The 23,593-nt window shown below is 46.7% G+C and overlaps 1 protein-coding gene across 2 annotated transcripts in view; it reads left to right on the forward strand.

Annotated features, from left to right (window-relative positions):
* The window catches only part of LOC308311392 (lysine-specific demethylase 6A-like), a 53,119-nt gene that overhangs the window by 19,735 nt on the left and 9,791 nt on the right, over nucleotides 1–23,593 (forward strand). Inside the window, exons 8-19 of one of the 2 annotated variants that reach the window (XM_080758078.1) lie at nucleotides 1,007–1,041; nucleotides 2,194–2,287; nucleotides 5,427–5,553; nucleotides 7,037–7,135; nucleotides 7,875–8,094; nucleotides 15,978–16,109; nucleotides 16,754–16,825; nucleotides 17,371–17,478; nucleotides 18,523–18,951; nucleotides 19,905–20,806; nucleotides 22,008–22,137; nucleotides 22,749–22,854. In XM_080758078.1, the coding sequence (XP_080614204.1) occupies nucleotides 1,007–1,041; nucleotides 2,194–2,287; nucleotides 5,427–5,553; nucleotides 7,037–7,135; nucleotides 7,875–8,094; nucleotides 15,978–16,109; nucleotides 16,754–16,825; nucleotides 17,371–17,478; nucleotides 18,523–18,951; nucleotides 19,905–20,806; nucleotides 22,008–22,137; nucleotides 22,749–22,854 (2,454 nt within the window). The remainder of the gene's footprint in view (nucleotides 1–1,006; nucleotides 1,042–2,193; nucleotides 2,288–5,426; nucleotides 5,554–7,036; nucleotides 7,136–7,874; nucleotides 8,095–15,977; nucleotides 16,110–16,753; nucleotides 16,826–17,370; nucleotides 17,479–18,522; nucleotides 18,952–19,904; nucleotides 20,807–22,007; nucleotides 22,138–22,748; nucleotides 22,855–23,593) is intronic. The other variant, XM_080758079.1, reaches the window with a different exon arrangement.

Consider the following 23,593-nt stretch of genomic DNA (forward strand, 5'->3'; position numbering starts at 1 on the left):
AGCCACTTTGGGAACCACTGCATTAAGACATGAATCCGATTCTACAAATGCCTATAGTCCTCACACTTTCAAGATTAAAAAGAAATAGCAGATGTACAAGGTCGCAGCACGGCACCAAGTGGCGTGCTTGCGAGCGTGTATATCTGCTATTATTTTTTATTTTATCGCGAGACATGGCCAAAGCATTTTCGGGGGTCCCCAGCCAAAAACGTTGAGAACCCCTGGTATAGCCGATAAGGTTACTGTGCAGCCGATCTAGAGAGTAGATCTGCTATTTCTTTGGTGGGTCGGGCAATCTGCGTGACAATTGTCATTGGCATTGTCATTGATGTAGCAGGTGCGGTGTTGTTGCAGTGTCTGTGATCGGCCCATGTGGGACGCTCATATTATTTGATATGCTGCTGTCATCATCTCATCTCACCAGCCTCAGCACCTGTTACCACGGAGACGCCAATATCCAGCCTCTCTCTCTCTCTCTCACACTGCATTCCAGCTCCTGTTGGCTGTGACACACACACACACACACACACACACACACACACACACACACACAGTGAGTCCTCTCTCTCTCTTTCTCTCTTTCTTCCTCTCCATCTGGTGAAAGTCAGTCAGGCAGCTCAGATCACAGACACTGCAGCGTTGGAGGCAGACAAAGGAGGCTTGTGTCCTACCTGCTCCCTTTAATGCAGGCACACACACACGCACACACAGACCTATTTCTACCCGCTTCTCTTTAAAGGACCTACAACTCTCCGCAGGAGGCCGTCCGTCACCTTTATCGTCTCATCAAATTGTCCGTTTTCAAAACTCTCTTTTAAGGGAAACGTTTTGATCCAATCTCACGTCGTGTCGCGAGCTTGCAGATCCGCTATTTTAGCTACTTTTGTGCTAAAATATAAAAAAAAAGAGAGAGATGCAAGGTTTCTGTCTGACGGCAACAGAAGGTTTATTAGATTTTGTTCTGCGTCTAATGTCGCTGCTTCTTTCCGTGTGCTCTCCTCCACAGTCCAGTTCCACATCGCTCATCTGTATGAGATTCAGGTAAGAGCCTGCTTGTCCTTTCGTAGCTTTGGGTTTTATTTTATTTTTCGGGCTAAGGACTGGTTGTTTTCTATGTGGACGTGGTTAGCTACTACTAGCGTAGGTTATCACGTTGGCTCTCAAAGTGAGGACCCCCAGGGGTCTTTGGGGGAGGAGGGGGGGAGGCACCAGGGGGGTCCTCTGCAAAATATGTAGATACAGCGATCACGGTCGTTTTAAACGCCTAATCCGTTTTTAATATAATAGCAGATGTGCAAGTTCACAGCGTGTCAATTTGTGGCACGCTGCGAGCTTGTTATTTTAGAATTTTTGTTTTGGAAAATCTCATTCTGCGGGCAAATGCGTATTATTTTCGGGGTGTCCTTGACACGAGAAAAAGTTAGAGAAGCACTGGATTGGGTGTATAGTTCACATCAGAGGGTTGGTGTGGGCGGTGAGGTTATAGCCTTAACCCATTCTGACCTGAGATCAGATTCATACGAGGTTTCCACGGGACACACACTGGTCTGATTAACCCATTCTGACCTGAGATCAGATTCTAAAAATGTCAGTCGTTCTTCGAATTTTTCAAAAATAGCAGACCTACAAGCTCGTATCGCGCCACTCGGTGGCGCGATATGAGCTTGTAGATCTGCTATTTTTCAATAGCTAAAGCATAACATGATGCCAACACCAAAATGGGTGCCCGGTCAGAATGGGTTAAAGATGTTTTGAACCAGGTGCTGCTGCCTGACGGATCGATGGGGTGGGTTTCCTCTTGTCTGTTCGCTGAGGTTGCCACGGAAACAAGAAAGTCTCTTCTCTCCCTCTCGCCCTCTCTCTTGCTGTGTGTGTGTGTGTGTGTGCCTCAGGACTAATGTGTGTTTGTGCTGTGTCAGAAACCGGGGCTGCAGTGGATTACACACACACCACTTAGCTGCCTTCATACGGAAACATAATTTTTTGCTGTTTGGGGGGGGGAGGAGGAGGAGGAGGAGTGTTTTGCGAGGAATATTTCGTTTTTTTGGATAACAACAGTAGTATCTTAGCTGTCATTCAGATCACCACACGGTGACTCAATTTATCTCCAATATGGCTGCTGTACATGGAACCTATTACACCAAATCTCAGCTCTCTGTCACCATGGGAATGATTATAACGTGTCTTTCACAGAAGAGATATCGAGCTGCCAAGGAGGCATACGAGAGCCTCCTGCAGACCCAAGATCTCCCTGCACAGGTGAAGGCCACTACCTTACAGCAGCTAGGTAAGCACACACACTCTCTCTCTCTCACACACTCTCTCTCCAGCCGCCCATAGAGTTATAAAGGATAGAGGGCGGACTGCCCCGCTCCCTGCTGTTCATTTCAATGGAAGTTGGTCAGTGGCGTTTTGAAGCACCCGAGGTTTCCTCATGCTAAATGCAGGGATGAATCAATCAATCAAACAGTGAGTGTCTGAACTGCAGCCGCAACCCAGCCAACATTTTCTAAAAGAACAAATTCAACATTAGGCTACATCTTTTAATTTGGCCATGAAATACAAAAAAGATGATATATTGTCTCTGGTGGGTCACTTACCCAGCCATGAGTCAGTTGAGTTGCAGCCTCCTTGTCTCCCTTGTTGAACTTCCTGAGTAAGCGCTCCTTCCATGCGTCCCATTCTTTTTCTTTTTGGTAAAGTCCGCTTCAAACGCTAACTTGAATTGAATCAAGTTAGCTTTTCTACTTTTGTGATGCATGCTTCGTCTGTGTGGACTGAAGACGTTGGTCAAAGTTGAGAAGGTGTTCTCACACGTAGCTGAGGATTAAAATGTAATTCTGTGTTTCAGAGTGATAAGCACGCTTGGCATGGCTTGGATAGGCTCAGAATAGCGCTGTAGGATCACAGCGGGGGTCCATTTCTCGTTAGTAGTACTAGTAGAGGACACGTCTGCAGCGGCCATTTGAGACTGTAAAAAACTCTCGAGCTACATTAAATTGAGACTCCACCAAAGCTGTGTTGGTGAGCTCCAACAGTGGTTTTAACTTCTGTACATCCAAAAAGTGTTTACTGGCTGGGTCAAGGGCACACATCGCCTCAAAAAGCTGGCTGTTCTGTTCACTGAATCGTGTTTTCATTTCTAGTGTGCTGAAGAAGTAGGCTCTTGGCCTACTGTGCAGGTGTGCAGGGTCTTGACTCTTGACACACACTCTTTGGGAGTGGAGGTGCAGGTGCTGTATGTGGTTTGCTGTGCGTCTTGTGTGCGCTCTGTGCGCCTTTTGGAACGTGGTGCTGCTGTGATCCGTTTCCAAATAGCTTGGAACTCCACGTCAGTCCGGAGCCTCTCCACGCAAGTCGACGCACTTTTTACAAGCGTCACTCCTGTATAGAGGTCTGTTGTTTTATCCTGTAGCTTACTGTTAGTAGGATCAAGGACTGTGAGGATTTTATGTACCATCACTGCAGTAAACTTGAAATGGTTTTCAGTGATGGCTTTTGAGGAGCCCGGCTGCCTCTATTTTCAGTTCCGTGGGCCTGCTGTCACCATGAGCAAAGAACTGTACAATATTGTCATAGCTGTTAACGATAACTGACACAGTAGCCTGTCGGTTATCTGTCAATCTTTCGTCAAGTAGCCTTTTCAGTCGTTCTCCCTTGTACACTATGTGGGTATATGCCTTCGCTAGTTCTAGCATGTAATCCATCATTTACAAAAAGAGTCCACTTCCCCCCTCTGCTCTCGACGCCATATCGTCAATGGTCCCTCTCAGCGGTTGCTGGTGTGGCACAGTGGGCACACACCCAGGGGGCTGAGGCGGCGGGTGTGGCTGTTTCACCGGGGCTGAGGTGGAGGGCTCTTCCACGGCTGGCGGAGGCGGCAGTTCTTCGAGTCTGAATCATGCTCGGGGCTGGGCTTGGTGGTCGCTAGTGCTGCTACTTGCCTCCGCACAGGTGTTTTCTTTATTGAGGGACGCTAGCCCCTCCTATATACAGCTTTAATGTTTGTGTTACAAACATTAAAAAGGCCAGATTGACAATGAACAGAGAACTAATGTTTGTGTTGTCTGAACAAACAATGAACGGAGAATTTACGTCGTATGTGTCTGAGCAAATCGGCATATGTATGTCGGTGGGAACCCTTGGCCAATAAGGGACCACCATTTTCACTTCACACGAGTGTGATCGTTTTTTTTTCCTTTTTCTTTTCTTTTTACTACCAAACCACTTTCTGATGTCCATTGCTCTGCAGTCACTAGGTAGGCTCCACAGTTAAATTAGTTTTGATTTGTTTTGTGCGCTTTTCCACTTCCCAGTGGGCCAAAATTCAAATCACTAAACTACTCTGTCCGTGGTGCTGAATAACAGCGCTACTGCCTTGGCGCGGGCATGTGATTGTAAATTGGGAAATCAGAGGGGAGCTTGCTGCAACGAGCAAGATAATTACTTCTGAGGGGGAACTGTGTGGTTTTCTATACTGTTGTTGTGATCTCTCTCATGACATTTATAATAGTCAGAATATTATTTTTTTAATATTTTCATAACTTTACTGAGGGTGCACATTTTGCAACTGAGTACATAGACCAATGGTATTTGTCCATTTATGTTTTGCATTTGTGCATCAAAGGCAGACTGCATCTCTAGCAAGAAATTGGGGCTCTTCCTTACTTCCTTCACAGGTCTCACCAATGATACTAATGATTGTGGTTGGCCACAGGGCAACCAGAATGTTGTTAGTTTAATTATTGTACGTTTTTAGAGCATCTTCTGAGGTTTTCCATTGTTCCATTAATATAATGTATGACATGACATGCCATCAGCATCTACACTTATAAGCATATACCCTTGTGACAAAGAGTGAATATCAACTCTTTGACTGCGGCCATTAAACTCTGGTGCTGTTTGATACTGCCGCTGCTTACACGATGCTTTTACCTTCAAAACCCTTGAACCCTTGAAAACCCTTCCGGTTCACTTCCCCCTTAGCTATAGCCAAAATCGGCTATAGCTAAGGGTATAAGGGCTATAGCGAGGTACAAACAATTTGGTATTGAGCGCTAAACAACTTTTTTGATCAATCAACGCAATCCGCGGCTCAATTAGAAAAGCGCTAAAAATCGTGGCGCCCATAACAGAGAGCGGGCGGCCATCTTAAGGAGGGAAATATGCACCAATCTGAGCGTTGCCTAGCGATGGGGAACGCTGCTTTACGGCAGTGCCGTAAGTGTAGTGTCTGAATCAATGGCTGTAAACAGTAAAAATAGACAATGTGATGTCAGTTACGGCAAGGGCAGGCAAAGTTTAGATCTAGACATTGCATAATGTATTACAAGCTATCATCATTCTAGTTGAATTATTATTTCTTTAAAACACAATTGCAACTCAGTCCATTTTACTAAGACTACTATATTGACTGCTGTGTGCAGGCTGGATGCACCACACGGTGGAACAGCTGGGGGACAGAGCCAACAAGGACAGCTATGCCATCCAATGTCTGCAGAAATCCCTGGAGGCCGACCCCAACTCTGGACAATCTTGGTACTTCCTTGGCAGGTGGGTAACGGACATATCCACACAGCTTGGTACTTCCTTGGCAGGTGGGTAACGGACATATCCATACAGCTTGGTACTTCCTTGGCAGGTGGGTAACGGACATAGCCATACAGCTTGGTACTTCCTTGGCAGGTGGGTAACGGACATATCCACACAGCTTGGTACTTCCTTGGCAGGTGGGTAACGGACATATCCACACAGGTGGGTAACGGACATATCCACACAGCTTGGCATAAACCTTGCATGTTCAAAACCATTCCGTGGTGCAAAAAATAAGGGTGATTTTTTTTTAATCTTGTTTCTGTAATTAATGAATCGAAATTAATCAGTTAAAGGCCCAGCCCTAGTTGTTGTTATTATTAATCTGGCACCTGCTGCGTTGTCAGTTCATTTGGTGTGTAGATTTATAACGGCTATTGTCACATAAAGTTGTGTGTGTGACTGTGTCCTTGTGTGATGGAAAGAAAGGCAGAGAGTGAAAGTTTTATAACTTTTATATGCCATGTAATGCACGGTAAGACTAAAGTGATTGGTATTATTGCTATCACCTGGGCGGGTGAGCCCAGCTTAGCATCGGTTGCTAAACTATTTGGATTGGCATTGGACAATTGACCAATAGCTAAGCCCCTCCTCAAACTGCTATGGTCCAATCACAGCTAAGCATAACATGGGTTAGACCAGAGTAATCTAGTAAGAGACACTAGCGTTGACTCCCATTGTATCAATGGAATGCGGAAGTGCTCATTTTATCTCAATGGGATAGTTCCAATGTTTGGAACTATAGCCCATAGGCACCCGCTTTGCGGCGAGATAAAAACGTGTCACCACTCTTACTATTCCACTCGGGGTTAGACAAACCTCTCCACCAATAGTTTTCCTATAACATTGTTTAAAAAAATGTCAAGCACATATTTTTCCAGTGCATACGGCAGGCCTTGTTGACGGATTTGGAAGAGATTTTGAAGGTCTGGTGCCAAAAATAAACCAGTATTTAATGTGTAAAATCCATGATATTAGCTAAAGGTGAATTACATTTGGGGTGCGGTCCATTGACAGCGACTGAGTGGAGCATATACTACTACTTGAGCATGCTGAAAAATGGCAGCATAAGCTGAGCAACTGCTCTCTGCAAGTTGCTTGTGTGTGTGTGTGCGCCATGGCAGCAGGTTGGAGGAAGAAAGAATGCATGATTGTGCAAGTTTGAACTTGCACAACTGGAGTAGATTTTTACTGGCCCATGGCCTGAAATGAGTCTGAATCCCCTGGACTAGCCACTATCAGTGGAGCTCCCTCTGGTGTTGTTCCTGTGGGTGTTGCCTGTTGTCTGTAGTGAAGTGGTTTGACATGGGCACTGGTCGCTTGAGTAGCTTGAACACCAGGCTCATTGCAAGTTGCTATACTCTGTCCTCTACCCAGTGCCAGGTAGTAGTTGCCTTTCTAAACTAGTTGGTTTTGAGAGGACTGCTTCTTGATTCCCCCCCAGGTGCTACTCGAGTATTGGGAAGGTCCAGGATGCATTCATCTCCTACCGGCAGTCCATCGACAAATCGGAGGCTAGTGCAGACACCTGGTGCTCTATAGGGTAAGGCCTGATTCACACCCACCCCTACGACAGTGTTGCCTGCTAATGAATGACCCCACTGCTGCTGTTGTGAGCTTCTACACTGGCAGTGGTGGAAAAAGTACTCAAATGTAAAGGTCAATGCTGTATTTATACGGTACTTGAGTATTTCCAGTACTTTTACTTCTACACCAGTACATCTCGGAGGTATTTTCTTTTTACTTTTACACTACATTAGTACATTTATAGTTACTTTCTAGATTTTGATTATTATTACGAAACCTAGAGTAACCACTTCAGCCCTATATACATTTTTGGCTATTTTCAAAAGATTTGTATACATTTGAAAACTTGAAATGAGTATTGAAACTTTTACTGAAGTAAAACATTTGAGTAGGTTTTCCCTGCATAAAGTTTCAAGGCCTATTCATAGTCCAGTTTTCTGTGATGGAAGGTGACCACTAGGGATGTGCCGATGAGACATTTGTGCTGATATCGATATCCGATATAATTAATATTGTGTGACCTTGTAGATATGTTCAAGCTGTTACTTTGGGCTTGTTTATCTGTAAAGACAGACCGATTAATCAAACCGATGTTGATTAATCTAAAAAACACCTATAATCGGCCCATACGTTTGCCGATTAATCTCCTATCACTAGTGACCACCCTTTCGGTGTTCACCTAATCACCTAAAACTGGACTTCTGACTTCAGTCGTACGAAATTAACACTGTTCACGTCCTGCTCGACGGGCGCAGGGTTTTGTACCAGCAGCAGAACCAGCCCATGGACGCGCTGCAGGCCTACATCTGTGCCGTGCAGCTGGACCACAGCCACGCCGCCGCCTGGATGGACCTGGGCACGCTGTACGAGTCGTGCAACCAGCCGCACGACGCCATCAAGTGCTACATCAACGCCACGCGCAGCAAGGCGTGCACCAACACGGCGGCGCTCACCCACCGCATCAAGTGTCTGCAGGTGGGTGTGCCGGCCGGGCGGCGAGGCTCGTTTATCTTTGGCATTGCGGGGGTTGTTGTTGTTGTTAGGGATGCTCCGACCAGGTTTTTTTTTTCTTCTTCTTTTTTGAGACCGATCCCGATCACCGGTTGTTTTTCTCATGATCGGCCGATACCGAATACCGATCTTGTGCGTTGGGGGATGCAAAATTATATCATACTGTATATCTGATTGACATTTATACCACTTAAATGGTGTAAAAGATCAGTTTCTCCAGATAGAGTAAATTGCCGATCACAGATGGGGTGAATTGCCGATCACCGATCGGAGTGAATATCGGCCGATCACCGATTATCGTAGTATCTCTAGTTGTTATGATGACGACGACGACGTCACAGGGTCTTTGGTTGTGTGTACACTCGGTGGTTCTCGCCCCAATGGTCCTTTGCGGGTCCATTTGGTTCCATTTGAACACTCCTCATGGTTACAGCCACATAAGGGTTCTCCAGTTCCTAAATATCCATAATGTATCTGGGGACACCTGGAACCCCCTTGCTTGAAGGACCATTGGGGGTCCTCCCCACACCCCACTTTGAGAACCACACGGTCTACATCCTTAGATGATTCCCCCTGCAGGAAATGGCAATCGGTAAATGATATCCCTTAGCTTATGTTCCGTCATTAACACTTGAAGAATGTCGAGGATAAATTGTTAAACTTCATGCAGCTTTTATTCTGACGTAGACGTGGGTGTTGCTCCTCTGTACCTAGTCGTACAGCAGCAGGTTGTTTATCATTCCACATCTTTTAGTCCCTTTGGTTAACACGCAGAGCCATTGAGAGAGAGAGTTACGACCAACAGACTTCCATTGTAAACAAGGCACATGCATATCATTTATTATTTATATTTGGTATTAATATTGAATTTGTTTTGGGTGTCAGAGATGACTAGAAAACGGTGCTCCTCAGCAGGCTGGGTGGCCTACCCAGGGCTGTCAGTCCCGGCCACAAACTGTTTCTAACCTAATTACAAGTAAACGGTATGCATTATCAAAACCCTTTTGGACAGTCTGTGTCACTTGACTCAAACGATTAATTTGTACTAAAGCTGGTGCACAAACTGACATTTGTAGCGCCCCTATGGATGGAAGTGAAATGGCTTTTGGCTGCGTGTCATTTAGAGGCATTGTTGCCATGTCAGTTCCAAACACTACTCTGGAGGGGTGTCTTTGAAGCATGCTCACATCAACCATGTGGTCGCATCGCGGTGAGCTCAAAGTCTGTTGTAACTCTCTTTCGACGCGGCCTGTACACACACCAAAGGACAGTCCAAATAAACGCACTGCACCTCATGTCATTGCAGAACAGTTATGTTGGGCACAATTCTCTTCAGAATGTTCAGCAAGCAGGATCTCAGGATGAACACATGTTGAATCCCCACTCCTCCCCCTTTACACTTCGTTTTGCTCGAGTGTTTAGTTTAAAACCAACACTGCCATTCTCTGTACAGGCTATCGTCGCTATCGGGCAGAAACCTCTTATCCCCATATTCTACCTTTTTGTGGTTTTCTTTGTTGTTTTTTTGTTCCATCTATGCCCTTCCTGATATATACTACACTGCACCAGCAAACGTAGCAGTTCTGCAAGCTCAAAATGTTTTGAACGTTTTGTAGGTCTGCTGCTTTTAAATTTGAATGCTGAAAAGTAACCGTTTTGAATATGAGGTTTTCACCCGACAGAGACGATAACTTACATTATGACCCAGCATTATTACATTATCAACCATTCGTTTTTTTGAGCAGAACTTCATGGCATTAAGGCAAACTCAGCAGATGGTTTTGAATGGTCCGTTGTGTCTTTAACTGGGGTTGATGTCGGTTTTCTAGACATCCTCTCTTGATGTGTAAACATTTTGACGGAGCTAGCAGCTTTGAAACCCCAGCCTGTATAACCTCTACCCTATCTGCCATTACTGATCATGTCCCTTTGGTTTTGATTTTGAGGTCTTCATTTAAAACGGACGTTATGACTGTAACTGCGGTTCTGTGACTCCCGAATGACCGCCAGTGCGGCGGTGGTTTAAGCTCTTGTTGCGTTTCACACTGGCACCTACAAAGAGATAGGCTACCATTTTTTATTTTTTGTCAATGGAAGACAGCGCAATGAAGATGCAAAGCTGACATTTTGTAGCTGCTACAAAAGCTACAACGGTTACAAAAGTTACAAAAAGTTGAGCTGCTTTCAACTTCAGCTACAAATGCGCTATGTAGCGTTGCATCTTTTGTATCTGCCAGTGTGAACGCAGCATCAGAGTATGTCACTGTACATGCACTGAGGGGACTATTGTTCAAAGTGCAATGACATGTTGTATTTACTTGCTGTGATGCAACAGCAAACATTTCTGAGATATCTTGTTCCATTATTCTGTTGATTAGACCTTGATTTAGCCTCGGAGGCATACCGTTTTCACGCTTGTGATCCGGCCGGGAGCGGATGATAATTTACATCGTGTTGTAGTCAGGTTTGTAGTCATCAGGCCGGAAACCCCAAACCGGAATCACCCCAAATTATTCCCTGCTATAAAGTTTTAGGGCCTACCCAATGAAAGCGTTGATGAGGAGTATGAATCCAACACGTTTCTTCAAGTACTTCTTGTATGTTTGGTATATCCATCTTTTGTTCCAACTCTGGCGAGACTAAAAACAAATGACGAGGATAAAAAAAACAAAGTGACGCCGGGAAAAACGGAAACCTCAAACCAGAATAAGAGTTTAATCTTTTATTTATTTAGTTTTTATCAGCAGTCTAGACCGGATCACACGGGCAATTTAGGAACACAGACCAGGCTTTCCTCTGAGGTGGAAAGTCTGGTGAAGGTTAGACATTCAGGTTAGACATTGATAGTCCAAATAGTCTCCTCGTTGACATACAACATTGCACAGTGAATTGGGTCTCAAAGCCACCCTTTTAGTACATAAACGGACACAAAGCAGCTTTTGACAATGCATCATATAATATATATTTTTTAAAGATACTTATTGTTTTCGGCTTGGTGGGCTTTAAGAGTGAGGATCAGGATCCACTGATGCACTTTGGTCCTACTTCCGAATACAAATGCAAAATCCAACAAAGTAGTTTTGTTGATATATTGTCAGGATCAGCATCTGTTTATATACTACAAGTGTGACTTTGAGAGCTGTTTAACTTTGCAAAGTAAGTCGATGAGGCTACTTTCGGAAGGATTTTTCTAAACGATGGAGCAAGATATCTCTATCTGGACAAAATAACTCCAACCCAAACCTCTGTCATTAGTGTCATTGTACTTTAAAGCACTGCCCCTCGCACTCGACGGGGACGAAACAGAATGGTGTTTTCTTTTTTTTTTTTTTGGTTTGTTTTTGACTTCACGCCGTTTTCCATTCCCATAGGCTCAGTTGAGTAACCCCCAGCTCAATAGCCTACAGAGTAAAAATAAAATGCTCCCACTTATTGAGGAGGCATGGAGTCTACCAATCCCCGCAGAGCTTACCTCCAGACAGGCACCACAGCAGGTGAGACAAACACCAGATAGAGCCACCAGCACCGACCCAAACCCGACCCAAACCTTCCTCCCCTCCCCTCTTCTCTCCTCCTCCTCCTGCTCCTCTTCCTCGCTGGAGCCTGACCCATACCAGGTTGTTGCGTCCGATCCGGATTTCAGAGGTTCCTAGACCCCAGACGACCAATGTTTTAAACCAATAGTATGTCCAAAGAAACACATTTTTGCTTGATTCATGTTTAAGTTCCGAGGTATAGAGAGGCAAAAAGAGAAGACAGACCCAAAGGTCAAGTTTACGAAGTATAGAGGGTTTAAGTGGTTAAATGTACTAATGAAGATTAATATATTTTGTATATATCAATGTACTCATTTCAGTTGCCTGCTTAACTGCATTAAATGTTCTCAAATAGAAAGCAAATTTAAAGTTATTTGAATTGATTTAGACAATTTGAGTTTTTTCGTGAATTCAAAATCTGGTTCAAAACATTGGTCTAGGGCCAGCACAGCTTTCAACGTTGGGATCACTATCGGAGCCAATAGTCTGGCATTGGGTCTGGCTCGATTTCAGAAACGCATTGATCTATTTTAAGTACTGACACATTCTGATTTAAACGCGCACATTCACTTTATTTGTTAATGTGGGGTAAGTGATATATTCGTATTCCTTATATAAGAGTTGATAGCTCTATATTTTGATGATAAGTAGATAGTTTGCTCAGTAACCTCTGTGTGGTGAACAGGAAAAACCAATCAGGAGAGAGAACTACAGGATACATGACGACAAACTTAATATAATTGGAAATTACTAAATGAGGAGACAAAATTAAAAACGGGAACACCTATGAAATTTAAGCTGATACATTTTTGTGTTTCTGTCTCCCGATACAAATGGCATCCTGACCAGCAAAGGTATATTCTGTTTATTGTAGAACTGGAGAGACCCCTGTTACTGGACAGACGCTCTATAGCAAGGATTATTCTCACAATATAGAGCTTTAACTCTTAGCTAAAGACGTGGCCACATGTCCTCTCAAAACCGTGGGGTGACTCGGAGGTGTGGACACGTCTTTAGGTCCTTTTTTTTTTATGATATAAAACGCGTCCGTCCCGGAGCTGTTTTGCTGCGCACGCAGCCACGCACTTCCTGGTTTACGGCAAGGAAGTGCATGGTCACGTGACTGGGCTGCGCCATGACGATCTCTGTGGCAGATCTCGCACCGGGAATTCGATGAAATACATGGCAGTGAATGGAGCTGGTTGGACCAGCTCATTAACAAACACCATTTATGAAACGTTAAGACCGTTGTCATATAATCGTTCAGGAATATAAAAGAAGGCATATATCACATTGTCTGTTGTGTTGCTTTTCGATGTGCACACTATCATTTTATAGAGGTATCTAAAGAGCACAAAGTACGAATCTGAGAGTGCCAAGTATCGCAAGACTGTCCACCTTTTTCTGTCTGGCCACCAAATCTTGCGAAACGAGACAGAAACGCTACCTGCCACTGTTTAGATGCCTCAATAAAATGGTGTACTGTGCACATAGAATGTCTTCTTTTATATCCCTGACCCCATTATATGACAAAGGTCTCGATGTTTAATGAATAGTGTTTGTTCATGAGCCGGTCCAGCCAGCTCCATCCACTCCTGGTTTTGGGGGGAGATGGAAGGCGGAGGCAGAGTAAAATCTGCCTCATCTGCTTGGCACTCTAGTGCCTTTTATTCTGAAAAATTCCCCTGCTAAAAAAAGTGTTAAGACATAATTTAAACCCTGTGTATGCACACACGTGTGTGCGCACACACACACACAGAGCAATGGGTAGCACTTGAACTGTACAGCCGGTGTGTGTGAAAGCAGACATGTAAAACAGTCTTGACACCACAATTCGACCAACTGTGGTTGACTGTGTCACTTAGTTTCACTGTGGTGTGATTTGGCTAATAATTTAACCAGCGGTGTCACCGCTCATTATTGCCGTGGTTCTCAATCGTTCTGTCAGAGTGAGACACCGGCAAGCCTCCATTTGGGTTCATAATAGTCTGGCAGTCAACAGGCTTCTTTTGTTTGAAGTGCGAAATTAGTTTGTCTTTTTTTTTATTGGCCTACAATATTGTCTACATCTCCCAGCCCTCCAGGCCACAGTGTGGCACTAGTGCCAGAGAAATTGGCATTATAAGCTTACAAGACGGGTCACTTCCGCCCATCATGGAAAGCCCCTAGTTTGACATGTCACATGCTACTTAAAGCATAATGATAATGTGAAAATCTTGCCTTATATACTTGTGTATATATAGTATGTTAATGGTATGGTTACATATAAACCCCTATTAAAAAAATTGCTCAATGCTGACAGCCGGTCAGCAAGTGGATGTACAGTATGTATATAGACAATATTCCCCACTCCACAACACTGGCTGCCGGACTATAACTATCAATCTGTCACGCTGGGGACAACATTGAGAACCACTGGTTTACTAGTCGCTGAAACGCAATCGCCAAAAAGTGACAGTCACAAGTTCCGGCTAACGGCTGTAATTTGAGGCTGCTTGTCTGCCATGTCTGCTGCGACCACGAAAAGGTGTGCAGACAAGTGTCACCCAAGCCCCTAAGTACCCTCCACTCCCCTCCCACCCCCTCTCCTCTCTACCCCCCCTGTCTTTTCCACAGCTAAGTAGCAAAGGCCAGCCTCACCCATCACGGACAATCCATCAAAACACACCAGTGTGGAGGAGACATTTCTTCCCGTTTTCGTCGTTTGTTTAGAAAATCTGAAATGGAATTCTGAGTGAATGAACTTTTAAGTAGTTCATCTGCAAAACATAGTTTATTATAATTTTTTTATATGAAGCGACGTGAATGTTTGTTGCACGCTCCTTCCCACCCCCCTCAGTGTGATTGGACGTGAGCTGAGAGGATTGGGACCACATACTGGGCCGGTCATTGCGTCAAATAATTGCCGATCTATAAGCTCACAAAACGTTGCAGCGCCACATGCTGTGAACTGGTCAAATATATGTATAGGGCCAATGGGAATACATGTGGGAATACAGGTTTTAAGTGACTAAGCCCTATATACTTTGTCGTAAGATGCACAGCGTCAATGGCAGATCTGCAAGTTCCCAACGGAAAATATTGTGAGCTTAAAGTCTGGACGCCATGCTTCAAGGTGGTTTTGAAACGGTCTCTGGGTTTCTCATCTTCATTCCCATTGGCCAGGCCAGGCCAGTCCCGTCCCTTCAGGTCCACAGTGATTGGTGAGGTTGCGCTGCCGTAGAGTAGATTCCAGGTCTCCCATTGGCTCCCGTCGGCCTCCCTCCTCCACTTGTTTTCTTATTTATTGTTTTGTAGTAATTGACGTTAGAAGTCCTGCAGGCGCAGGCAAACCCCCCTCCAACACCGCCCGCTAGTATCAACACCACCCCCTCATTCACTCACTCACTCATTCATTCACTCATAGTAGAGGCCTGTAGCCCCCCCCCCCCCCATCAAGACTTCCATGTAGGTGTGTGCTTGTGTGTTTATTGCTGTGCTAAGTGACACAATGTTGGAACATGTTTTGTATGTATTTAAATATGTGGTAGGTTACATGCTGAAATGACATGGTAAGATGTCTGTGAAGCATCGTTCCTCCGAAATAATGATTAACAGATATTGGCAGGTTCTAGAAATTACCTAGCTGGTTATCTAGTTAGAAGTCCCGGTAGGTTGTCGCTGGGACTGGCTGCACACTCCTTGCTTTGGACTGCCATTTAGTTGTCACGTGATTGCATACCTGTCCCCACAGCCCTTCCCCCAAAGGTAAGCTCAAAGTCATCAGCGTGTGCAGTCCAGTTCAACCTTTCATCCTTTTGCATAGGTTGAGTGCAGCGGCCATCGCCAGTTGATGAAGAATGTTTGTTTGTATATTATGTATAGATTACACAGCGAGGCTTGTGCAACAAAGTGGGTGGTGAATTTCCATGCGGCACGTCGCTCTCCGATTACACCTCGGGAAATGACGCCGTAAATGGCAGATCTTGTTTGTATTTTGTTTTTCTTTGTTACGTTATGTGTTGTTTTTAGCTGCTAATATGATGTCACAGAAGTCTTCTCCTTTCTCTCTCTTCCTCTTCCCCCATCATGTGCTTTGCCCTTCTTGTCGTTTCCGTGCACCCCCCCCCCCATTCCTCTTCTGCACATTCCTATACTCCTGTCCTGTGTCCTTTCTACAAACACAAAACACTGAATCTATCTTTCCTTCCTTCCTTCCTTCCATCGGACCTTAACATCCCGTCCCTCATATCCTGTACTCCTTGCTTTTCCTCACTTTGTCCACTCCTGTCTGCCCCTATTTGTCTGGTCTGCCTGCCCGTCTGTCTGCAGGCGTGTAAGCCCCACCATAGTGCAGAAGGAGGTGGGTCGGGTCAGACCCTGCCCCCCCACGTCGGCACTCTGGGCCAGGCGGACGACCAGTCCAGTCCAGCCAAGAGGAGGAGGGCGTCCAGTCCAGCCAAGGTAACTAGTGCAGCATAGGGTTGGAATCTCCCAACTGGTCGGGACGTTTTAAAGTTCTGTCATTCTGCCTGAACCCTACCCGACGGGACGTTTTCGGGCCAGGCCTAAAATGTATGCTAATTAGTCTGGCCGTGCTGACCCTCGCGTGCCATTGTTCTTCTTTTTTTTTGTTGTACGAAATAATATAAATTATAATTCTGTGTTTTTGTCTATTATGACGATGGTGCTGCCTGGCGTTTCACTTTTGCTCCGTTGTCGGGCCGGTCCTAAAATATATGCTAATTAGTCGACCCGTTTGTAGACCTCACAGCCGTTGTCTGCGTTCGTTTCCGACGTTCTGTGTGCGCTTTGCATTGGCTTCTCCGCGCTGTTTCAGCCGCGTTTGGTTTGAAGTTATATCGATAATGTTCCATCATCGTCACCCCGTGAGTGTGGCTTATCTGCTGCCTTGCTCTGCACTGTATTACCATGGATATTTGACCCTCCCCTTCCCATTGGCCAGAAGGCAGCTTTGCCGTTGGTTGGTGTCCCATTGGCCAGAGGAGCCAATTTGGCGAGATTAATTGGTCGGGTACATTTCATGAGCGATCAGGTTTCACCTGACAAAAATAGTAATAAAAAAACACCTAATTGTTTCTCTGTAGGGTGAAGCATGGACCATCAACCCAGCACAGCAACCAGCTCCCAACTGGTACCTCTCCTCGCAGAAACTACAGGTACACTATTAGTGGTAATAGTTAGCAATGGTTATAGTTATACAACCATTCGGAGCGAGGCGTTCGGTACGGCACGCTCTATGAACGGAACTATGTGCTGCTTTTATTTATTTTGTTAAATCAACCTCAAATTGTGAAATCTGCCGTCGACAAGGTGTTTTATCCAATGCGCTTTACAAAGATTGTGCATTACAGTACATTCACCTATTACACACACACACACACACACACACACACACACACACACACATTCATACACTGATGGCGGAGGAAACCATGTAAGGCACCAACCAGCACATCGGGAGCAATTGGGGGTTCAGTGTCTTGCTCAAGGACACTTTGACACGAACTCTGGGGATCCCACAGGGATGGAACTGGGAACCTTGCAGTTCCCATCCGTTCCCGACAACGGCCGGACTAGCGCTCGAACATGCGCTGCTCCCGTGCTTGCGGTTATGGTTAGGGTTTGAGGTAGGTTGGCGGTCGGACCAATAATAGTGTCGGAACTAAAGCCTGTAACCGTGTGCGTGCGTTTGTGTGTGTAGCTACTGGAACAGTTGAGGAGTAACCGGGCCAGTCTGAAGCCGCTCCAGCTCCAGATGTTGGAACAGCTGGAGGCCCAGCTCACCATGATGCAACAACACCAGCAGCAGGTATTGATTGCTTCCATACATTATGGGTCAGAAATGCAAACCGCAAGGAGGTCGAGTAAGACGTTTAGGCCATTCAGGACGGCACTCGGTGCCACGCTACGAGCTTGTAGATCTTTAAATCGTGAAAATGTGACACAAATCCTTCTTTCAGAGTGAACGTTTTTAACTAAAATCTTTGCTTCTGGGGGGGGGGGGGGGGGGTCCCTGGAACAACATATTTTCAGATGGGGGGTCGGCGGCCATGTCCTTGACATGAAAAAGGTTGAGCACCTGTTAACAAAACTGGCGAGTTTGCGTGCACGCGAGGTCGCTTCTCGCCCTCAGGCGTCTTACTGGTGTTACTAGTATTGACAGTGGAATATAATTTCCAGCTCAGTTGACGGTGCTAGTCTGTACACGTGTTTATACATGTATGCTAGAATACACACATGGATGGCTCCTACATGATGCAAAGGCTCAGGAACACACACACACACACACACACACACAACTACCGGTACTTGTGCATGCACGCTGGTTCCCACACACACTTCAATAATGTATGGCTGCAGAATGATGTGTCTTTTATGGAGGGGACATACATAATTCAAACGGATGTATGCATGTACAGTATAGACTATATGCACTTTACCTCTGTCAGGTCCCAAGGGAAACGCTGTTAAAATGGTATTGATTATCATCTTTGCAACGATTCCATTGAGAAGCCCTTTTTTTCCTCAAACTGTTTCATGTCAAGGAACTCGGAAATGTTATATATTTCGACCCCCATCTGAAAATATGTTGTTCCAGGGACCCTCCAGAAGCAAGAGTTAAAAACTTTAGCTCTGAAAGAAAAATATATTCAAAGATTTGCGCCACATTTTCAAGATAACGAGCTCGGAAAGTATAACAAATGCTTAAAACACCAAAAGGGTTCCCGTCCTGAATGGGTTAAATGCTTTTTTCATGTTTTGCTATGCTGTCAGCATTAACTCCAGGTAACGTGATTGTGTCTTTTCTCCGTCCGTCCACCCATCCATCCATCCATCGCCCGCCCGCCCACAGATGAGACAGAGCCCCTCGGCGGGAGGCCAGCCAAGACCTTCTATCCCCAACGGCCCCACCTCCAACTCCCTCCCTTCTCCCCACCCCAGCCTGCACCCCTCCCGTCCCCACCTGGGCCCCCCACACCACCACCACCACCACCGGACCCCTTGCCCGCCTCAACCACTGGCCAACGGGCCCCCGCACAGACACTCGGACCCTCTGTCCCTGGGCGGCAGTGGTACCATCACTAGTAGTAGTAGTAGTATTGGTGGTGGAGGTGGTAGTAATCATCGGACGCTCGGGCCCAACGGAGACGTGCCTTACTTGCAGCCTGCCAGCAGCAGCGTTGGCGCCGACGCAGCACTGCTACCTCACACCTGCACAAACCCCCAACAGACCCAACAGGACGCCATGACACCCCGCACCCTGCACCTAAACTCCTCTCAGGTGAGCTGTATACAACGGGTATCATTTCTCCGATGCTCATCACTTTGCCATCGGTCGATACAGAGCGCCTATCCAATAACTGTGTGTGACTAGAAAGTAAAATGTCATAATGGTGACAGGACGAGTGAAAGGTATGACTTTGCGTTCAACCAACACACAAACCATTAACTAACGTGTGGTTCTTCTCAACCTGGGGACGGCCCCAAAGTAATGTGAGGGACATTATCCGATCTTGCCACCCGGGCAGCAAAGAGTAGGAGGCTAACATCTGCAAGCTCACAATTGTGAGCTATAATTCACAATCTGCGGAACAGAGTTTAATTTATATAATGCCTCAATTCAAATTATTTTGGGGGAGTCCCCAGTTTGCGTCCTGAAAAGGTTGAGAACTAGACGATGCACAATATAATCTGTAGCGTAATCGGAATAGGCCATACTCGTTGTCGATCGCCGTTAGTGTGTTGGCTACATTTAGCTGCTACACCCACATCCGGGATAACATCCGGTCCGTCGGTAATAGTGCTTCGCTGCTATAAATCGCTGGGCACATTTCCTGGGCAAGTTTAGAACACTTTCCTGGTGGTTTTTATGTGTGTAATATGTGGTTTCAGATATTTTAGATTTTAGCAGTGAGCCCAGTGTCTTTTATGTCATGGACACTGGTCTCACTTCCTTCCTGGACTACATGTTGTCTCAGTAAGACAGCCCTCCCCCTATCTACAAGGAGGAGCAGTGCACCAAAGCATTATGGGAATTATAGTCCAGGAAGGAAGTGAGCCCAGTGTCCATGACATCAGAGACACTGAGCTCACTGCTAAAATATCTATATGACCCTGCAAATAATCGGATATTGGTCAGATACGACCCTGCAAATAATGTCATAATTTCATAATGGTGCAGTCTGCACCCCTATTGAGAACCTCTGAACCAACTGACCAACTCTCTCCCCCCAGGGGCTTCAGAAGGGTTCTTCTTCTGCGACGCACGTGGCCGGCTCCAACGGGGACGGCGCTTGCCCCCGGTCGCCCTCGGCCCTCCTCCTCCCCCCCCACCCGCACTCTCACAATCAGGTCGGACATTCCACTGGTGCCGCGTCGTCGCCGCCGCGGCGCCAACAGCAGCAGGCCCTCAACCACCACCACCTCCCGTCCCCCCCCTCCCTCCCCCACGCCCATACCTCAGGAGGAGGAGGAGCGCCCCCTACCAAAGACGGCGGCAGCGGCAACAACGGTCACCAGACGCCGCCGGGCGCGGCGGAGGACGCCGTGGCCAATAATCACGGCGCCCAGGCCGGCGGCGACATGCCGAGCCTCAGCGCGGACAATCCCCGGCTCTCTGCCCTGCTGGCGGGTGGGAGGGGCCCGGCAGGGGGGAAGGAGGAGGAGGAGGGGAGCGGGGACGGACGCTCGGAAGGGGCCCCTCGCAAGAAAGTGAACAACATCCACCCGGCCGCCCTGCCCCCCTCCTCCTCCTCCTCCACCCCCCACCACCACGCCCCGGGCGGCGGCTCGTCGGCCGCCTCCTCGCCCGTCTCCGCCATATCCACCGCCACGCCCTCGCCCAAGTCCACGGAGCACGGCGCCGCGCCCCACCACAGCCCCTCCTCTGTCCCCCCGGGCGGCGCCAACGCCGCCAGGAAGCCCTCGTCGCCGCCCGCCGTCAACGGGGGCAAAGCGGCAGCCGCCGCCCTCTCGGAGGACTCTCGGAGCCCGCTGAAGGCGGAGCCGCCCGCCGCGGCCCCTCCCCATCTCAAGGCCGCCACGCCCCAGCAGCATGCTCCCGGCTCCTCCTCGTCGTCGTCTTCGTCGTCCATTTCCATCTACCCCAGCTCCACTGACGTGCTGAAAGCCTGCAGGTAACGACACACACACACACACACACACACACTGTGCCACCAAACACTAGTCGGTGTTTATTCATTGTAACCTACTAGAGCGGTGTGTGGGGTGGAACGTGCGTGTCAAATTTAAAGTCAGTGGGGCGAACGGTGTGAGTGTTCGTTCTGTAACTGGAGTCTCCCTGTGTCTGTCCAGCTCTTTATTAAACAGGAAATGCATTTTCAGGTTTGGATACCAATTGTATCCGACCAGGAGAGGGAACTCACACAGGATACAGATTAAACTGTGCAATTGGAAGTGATGGCACAAAGAAATGATCAGACATTGAAATTAGAACACGCTCTCTCCTGATTGGCTCTTTTTATTTATTTTTGTTTACAAAAATAGCAAAATGATGGGGAAACTATCCATCAGTCTTCAGGTTCTTCAGAACTGGACTCTGTTTATTGATTGAATACTTTATTGGCAATATTTAAACACTCAGGCTTGCTTTTGACAATGTCTCCACCCAGTGGTGTGAGGGAGTCACTACAACATCCAAGAGAGAAATGCTTACATAACTGTAAATAAAAATCAAAGGCTACTGGGCAGTTGCTATGCAGATACATTTTCGCCCATCACACTCTGTGGCAACGGGATGTCTTAATAAACTTAAAACGTTGTACGCAGTCTTGCTCTGCTTGGGCAATGGATGGAATTTATTGAAACAAAATATAGATTTTTGTGACAATTTTTTAAACGAACCCACATAACACAAACGTTGAGGATGCATGCAATAAGTACAGACTTAATTCCATATGTTTCTATGTCAGTGGTGCTCAAACTATTTCATGTCAAGTACCCCAAAAACTATATGTAATTGGCAGCCAACCCCCATCTGAAAATATGTGGTTCCAGGGACCCCCCCCAGAAGCAAAGATATGAGTTAAAACATTCACTGGGAAAGACTATATATTCAAAGATTTGCACACATTTCACGATAATAATAAAAAAAAAAAGATCTACAAGCTCGTAGCGCTGAGCTTGTAGATCTGTTATTTTCCAATAGCTAAAGTATAACATAATGCTTAAAACACAAGGGGGTTCCCGTCCTGAATGGGTTAATTAATAACCAATATTAATTATACTCTACTGCTACTAATCCTAGCGAGCAATACTACAGCTACGACTACCTTCTATTATTACTAACGGTTTCTGTTTCTGTGCATCCTGTGTCAGGAACCTGGGAAAGAACGGTCTCTCCAACAGCAGCATCCTCCTGGACAAGTGTCCTCCGCCCCGCCTACCGCCGCCACCCTCGCCCGTCCTGCCCAAGGACAAGCTCAACCCACCCACGCCCAGCATCTATGTAAGTTCACCGAGACACCACCAGCGATGCCATTTTTTAAAGTCCCGCACCGTTGAGCCTCCATTATAACCCGATTTTTCAAAGCACCGTATCTCCAAAGGTTCGAGAGAGTACCGAGAGAGTACCACGGTTCCAGCAGCGCTGACTTTATTTTTTATTCTCTCTGTGTGAGCACAGAATGGAATGTGATGTATGATGATGAGATCGCCACTTCACACGAGAGTGATTTTCTTCCATACAAATACAAAGCAATCATGCCATGGCCTACTGTAGGGTTGACGCTCGTTGGGGACACTGTGTGTGTGTGTGTGTGTGTGTGTGTGGGCTAGTCAGAGGCTTGAGAATTATGGGGTTGTCCAAGCGTAAAGCAAAGCAGCTTGCAACATACTGTTCAATCTCCTCCATTATAGGCAGTCTGTCTATTTGGAGGAGAAGGTGTGTCGTGTGTTGCCTATATTCGCTACATTTAGGCCTTGTTTGGACTCGAGCACCGAGACGCATGACGTTCCGAGTGTGTGGGATATCGGCAGCAACTGAAAAATGTCTGTGCCCCTGATGTTGTATTTTGTAAATGGTGGAGTCAAAGAAATGTGCGTGTGTTTTTCTGTCAGCTGGAGAACAAGAGAGACGCGTTCTTCCCGCCGCTGCACCAGTTCTGCACAAACCCCTCCAACCCCGTCACCGTCATCAGAGGCCTGGCCGGGGCGCTCAAGCTGGGTAAGACACACATGACCCAATAACCCTAAGACACACACACACACACACCGTGCACATGCGTCGTCAAAATTCATTCAGCACTGTCAATCAAGCGCCGGGAAGCGCTTCTGCGTACCAACAGCTGGGGCCGCCCAGAATGATTATTATGGCCAGAATACTAGTAAATTCTGTGGCGAGAGCATTTCCCGCTGACTGCCACTCAAAGTAGCTACTGGCCAATCACAGCACGTCTTGCACTGGCCATTGTGGCTAATCACAGCGCGTCCTTACTCAAACGAGGGAGGATTCCATGCTGTTCGCTGCTGGGAGGAGGGCGGTTGACGGGAGGATAGGAGTTTACTACTGAGAAAACCTGACACAGATGGCTTCTCCGTTTCAGATGTGGAGCAAACTAAAAAGTAAAAGTTGTAAAACGGCAAGCTTTGCCGCTTTGCACTCTTCCCATTCGCCGCTGTGCTTGTGTTTGTTTTCTGGGTGCTGGAGCAAGTTGCTCGTGTGCGATGCCGTCTCTCACAGCCTAGGCACCGGCCACCGACTTTTTACGGGTACAGGTTTTAGTTCCGACATAGTGGAGTGGGAAGAGTACAAAGCATTGCGGACTGGCACTGCTGCTGCCCAACATGAAGCTTATCAACATGACAACAGCGTGTCTCCACATACTGTCCCTTATTATCGTAAAGTCGGGTAGTGTAGACTGTTTATTTTGCACCGAGGAGCCATGTGTGTCTGACTGTGTTGA

This window comes from Protomyctophum bolini, assembly GCF_963924005.1.
Source record: "Protomyctophum bolini genome assembly, chromosome: 24".
Lineage (NCBI taxonomy): Eukaryota > Metazoa > Chordata > Actinopteri > Myctophiformes > Myctophidae > Protomyctophum > Protomyctophum bolini.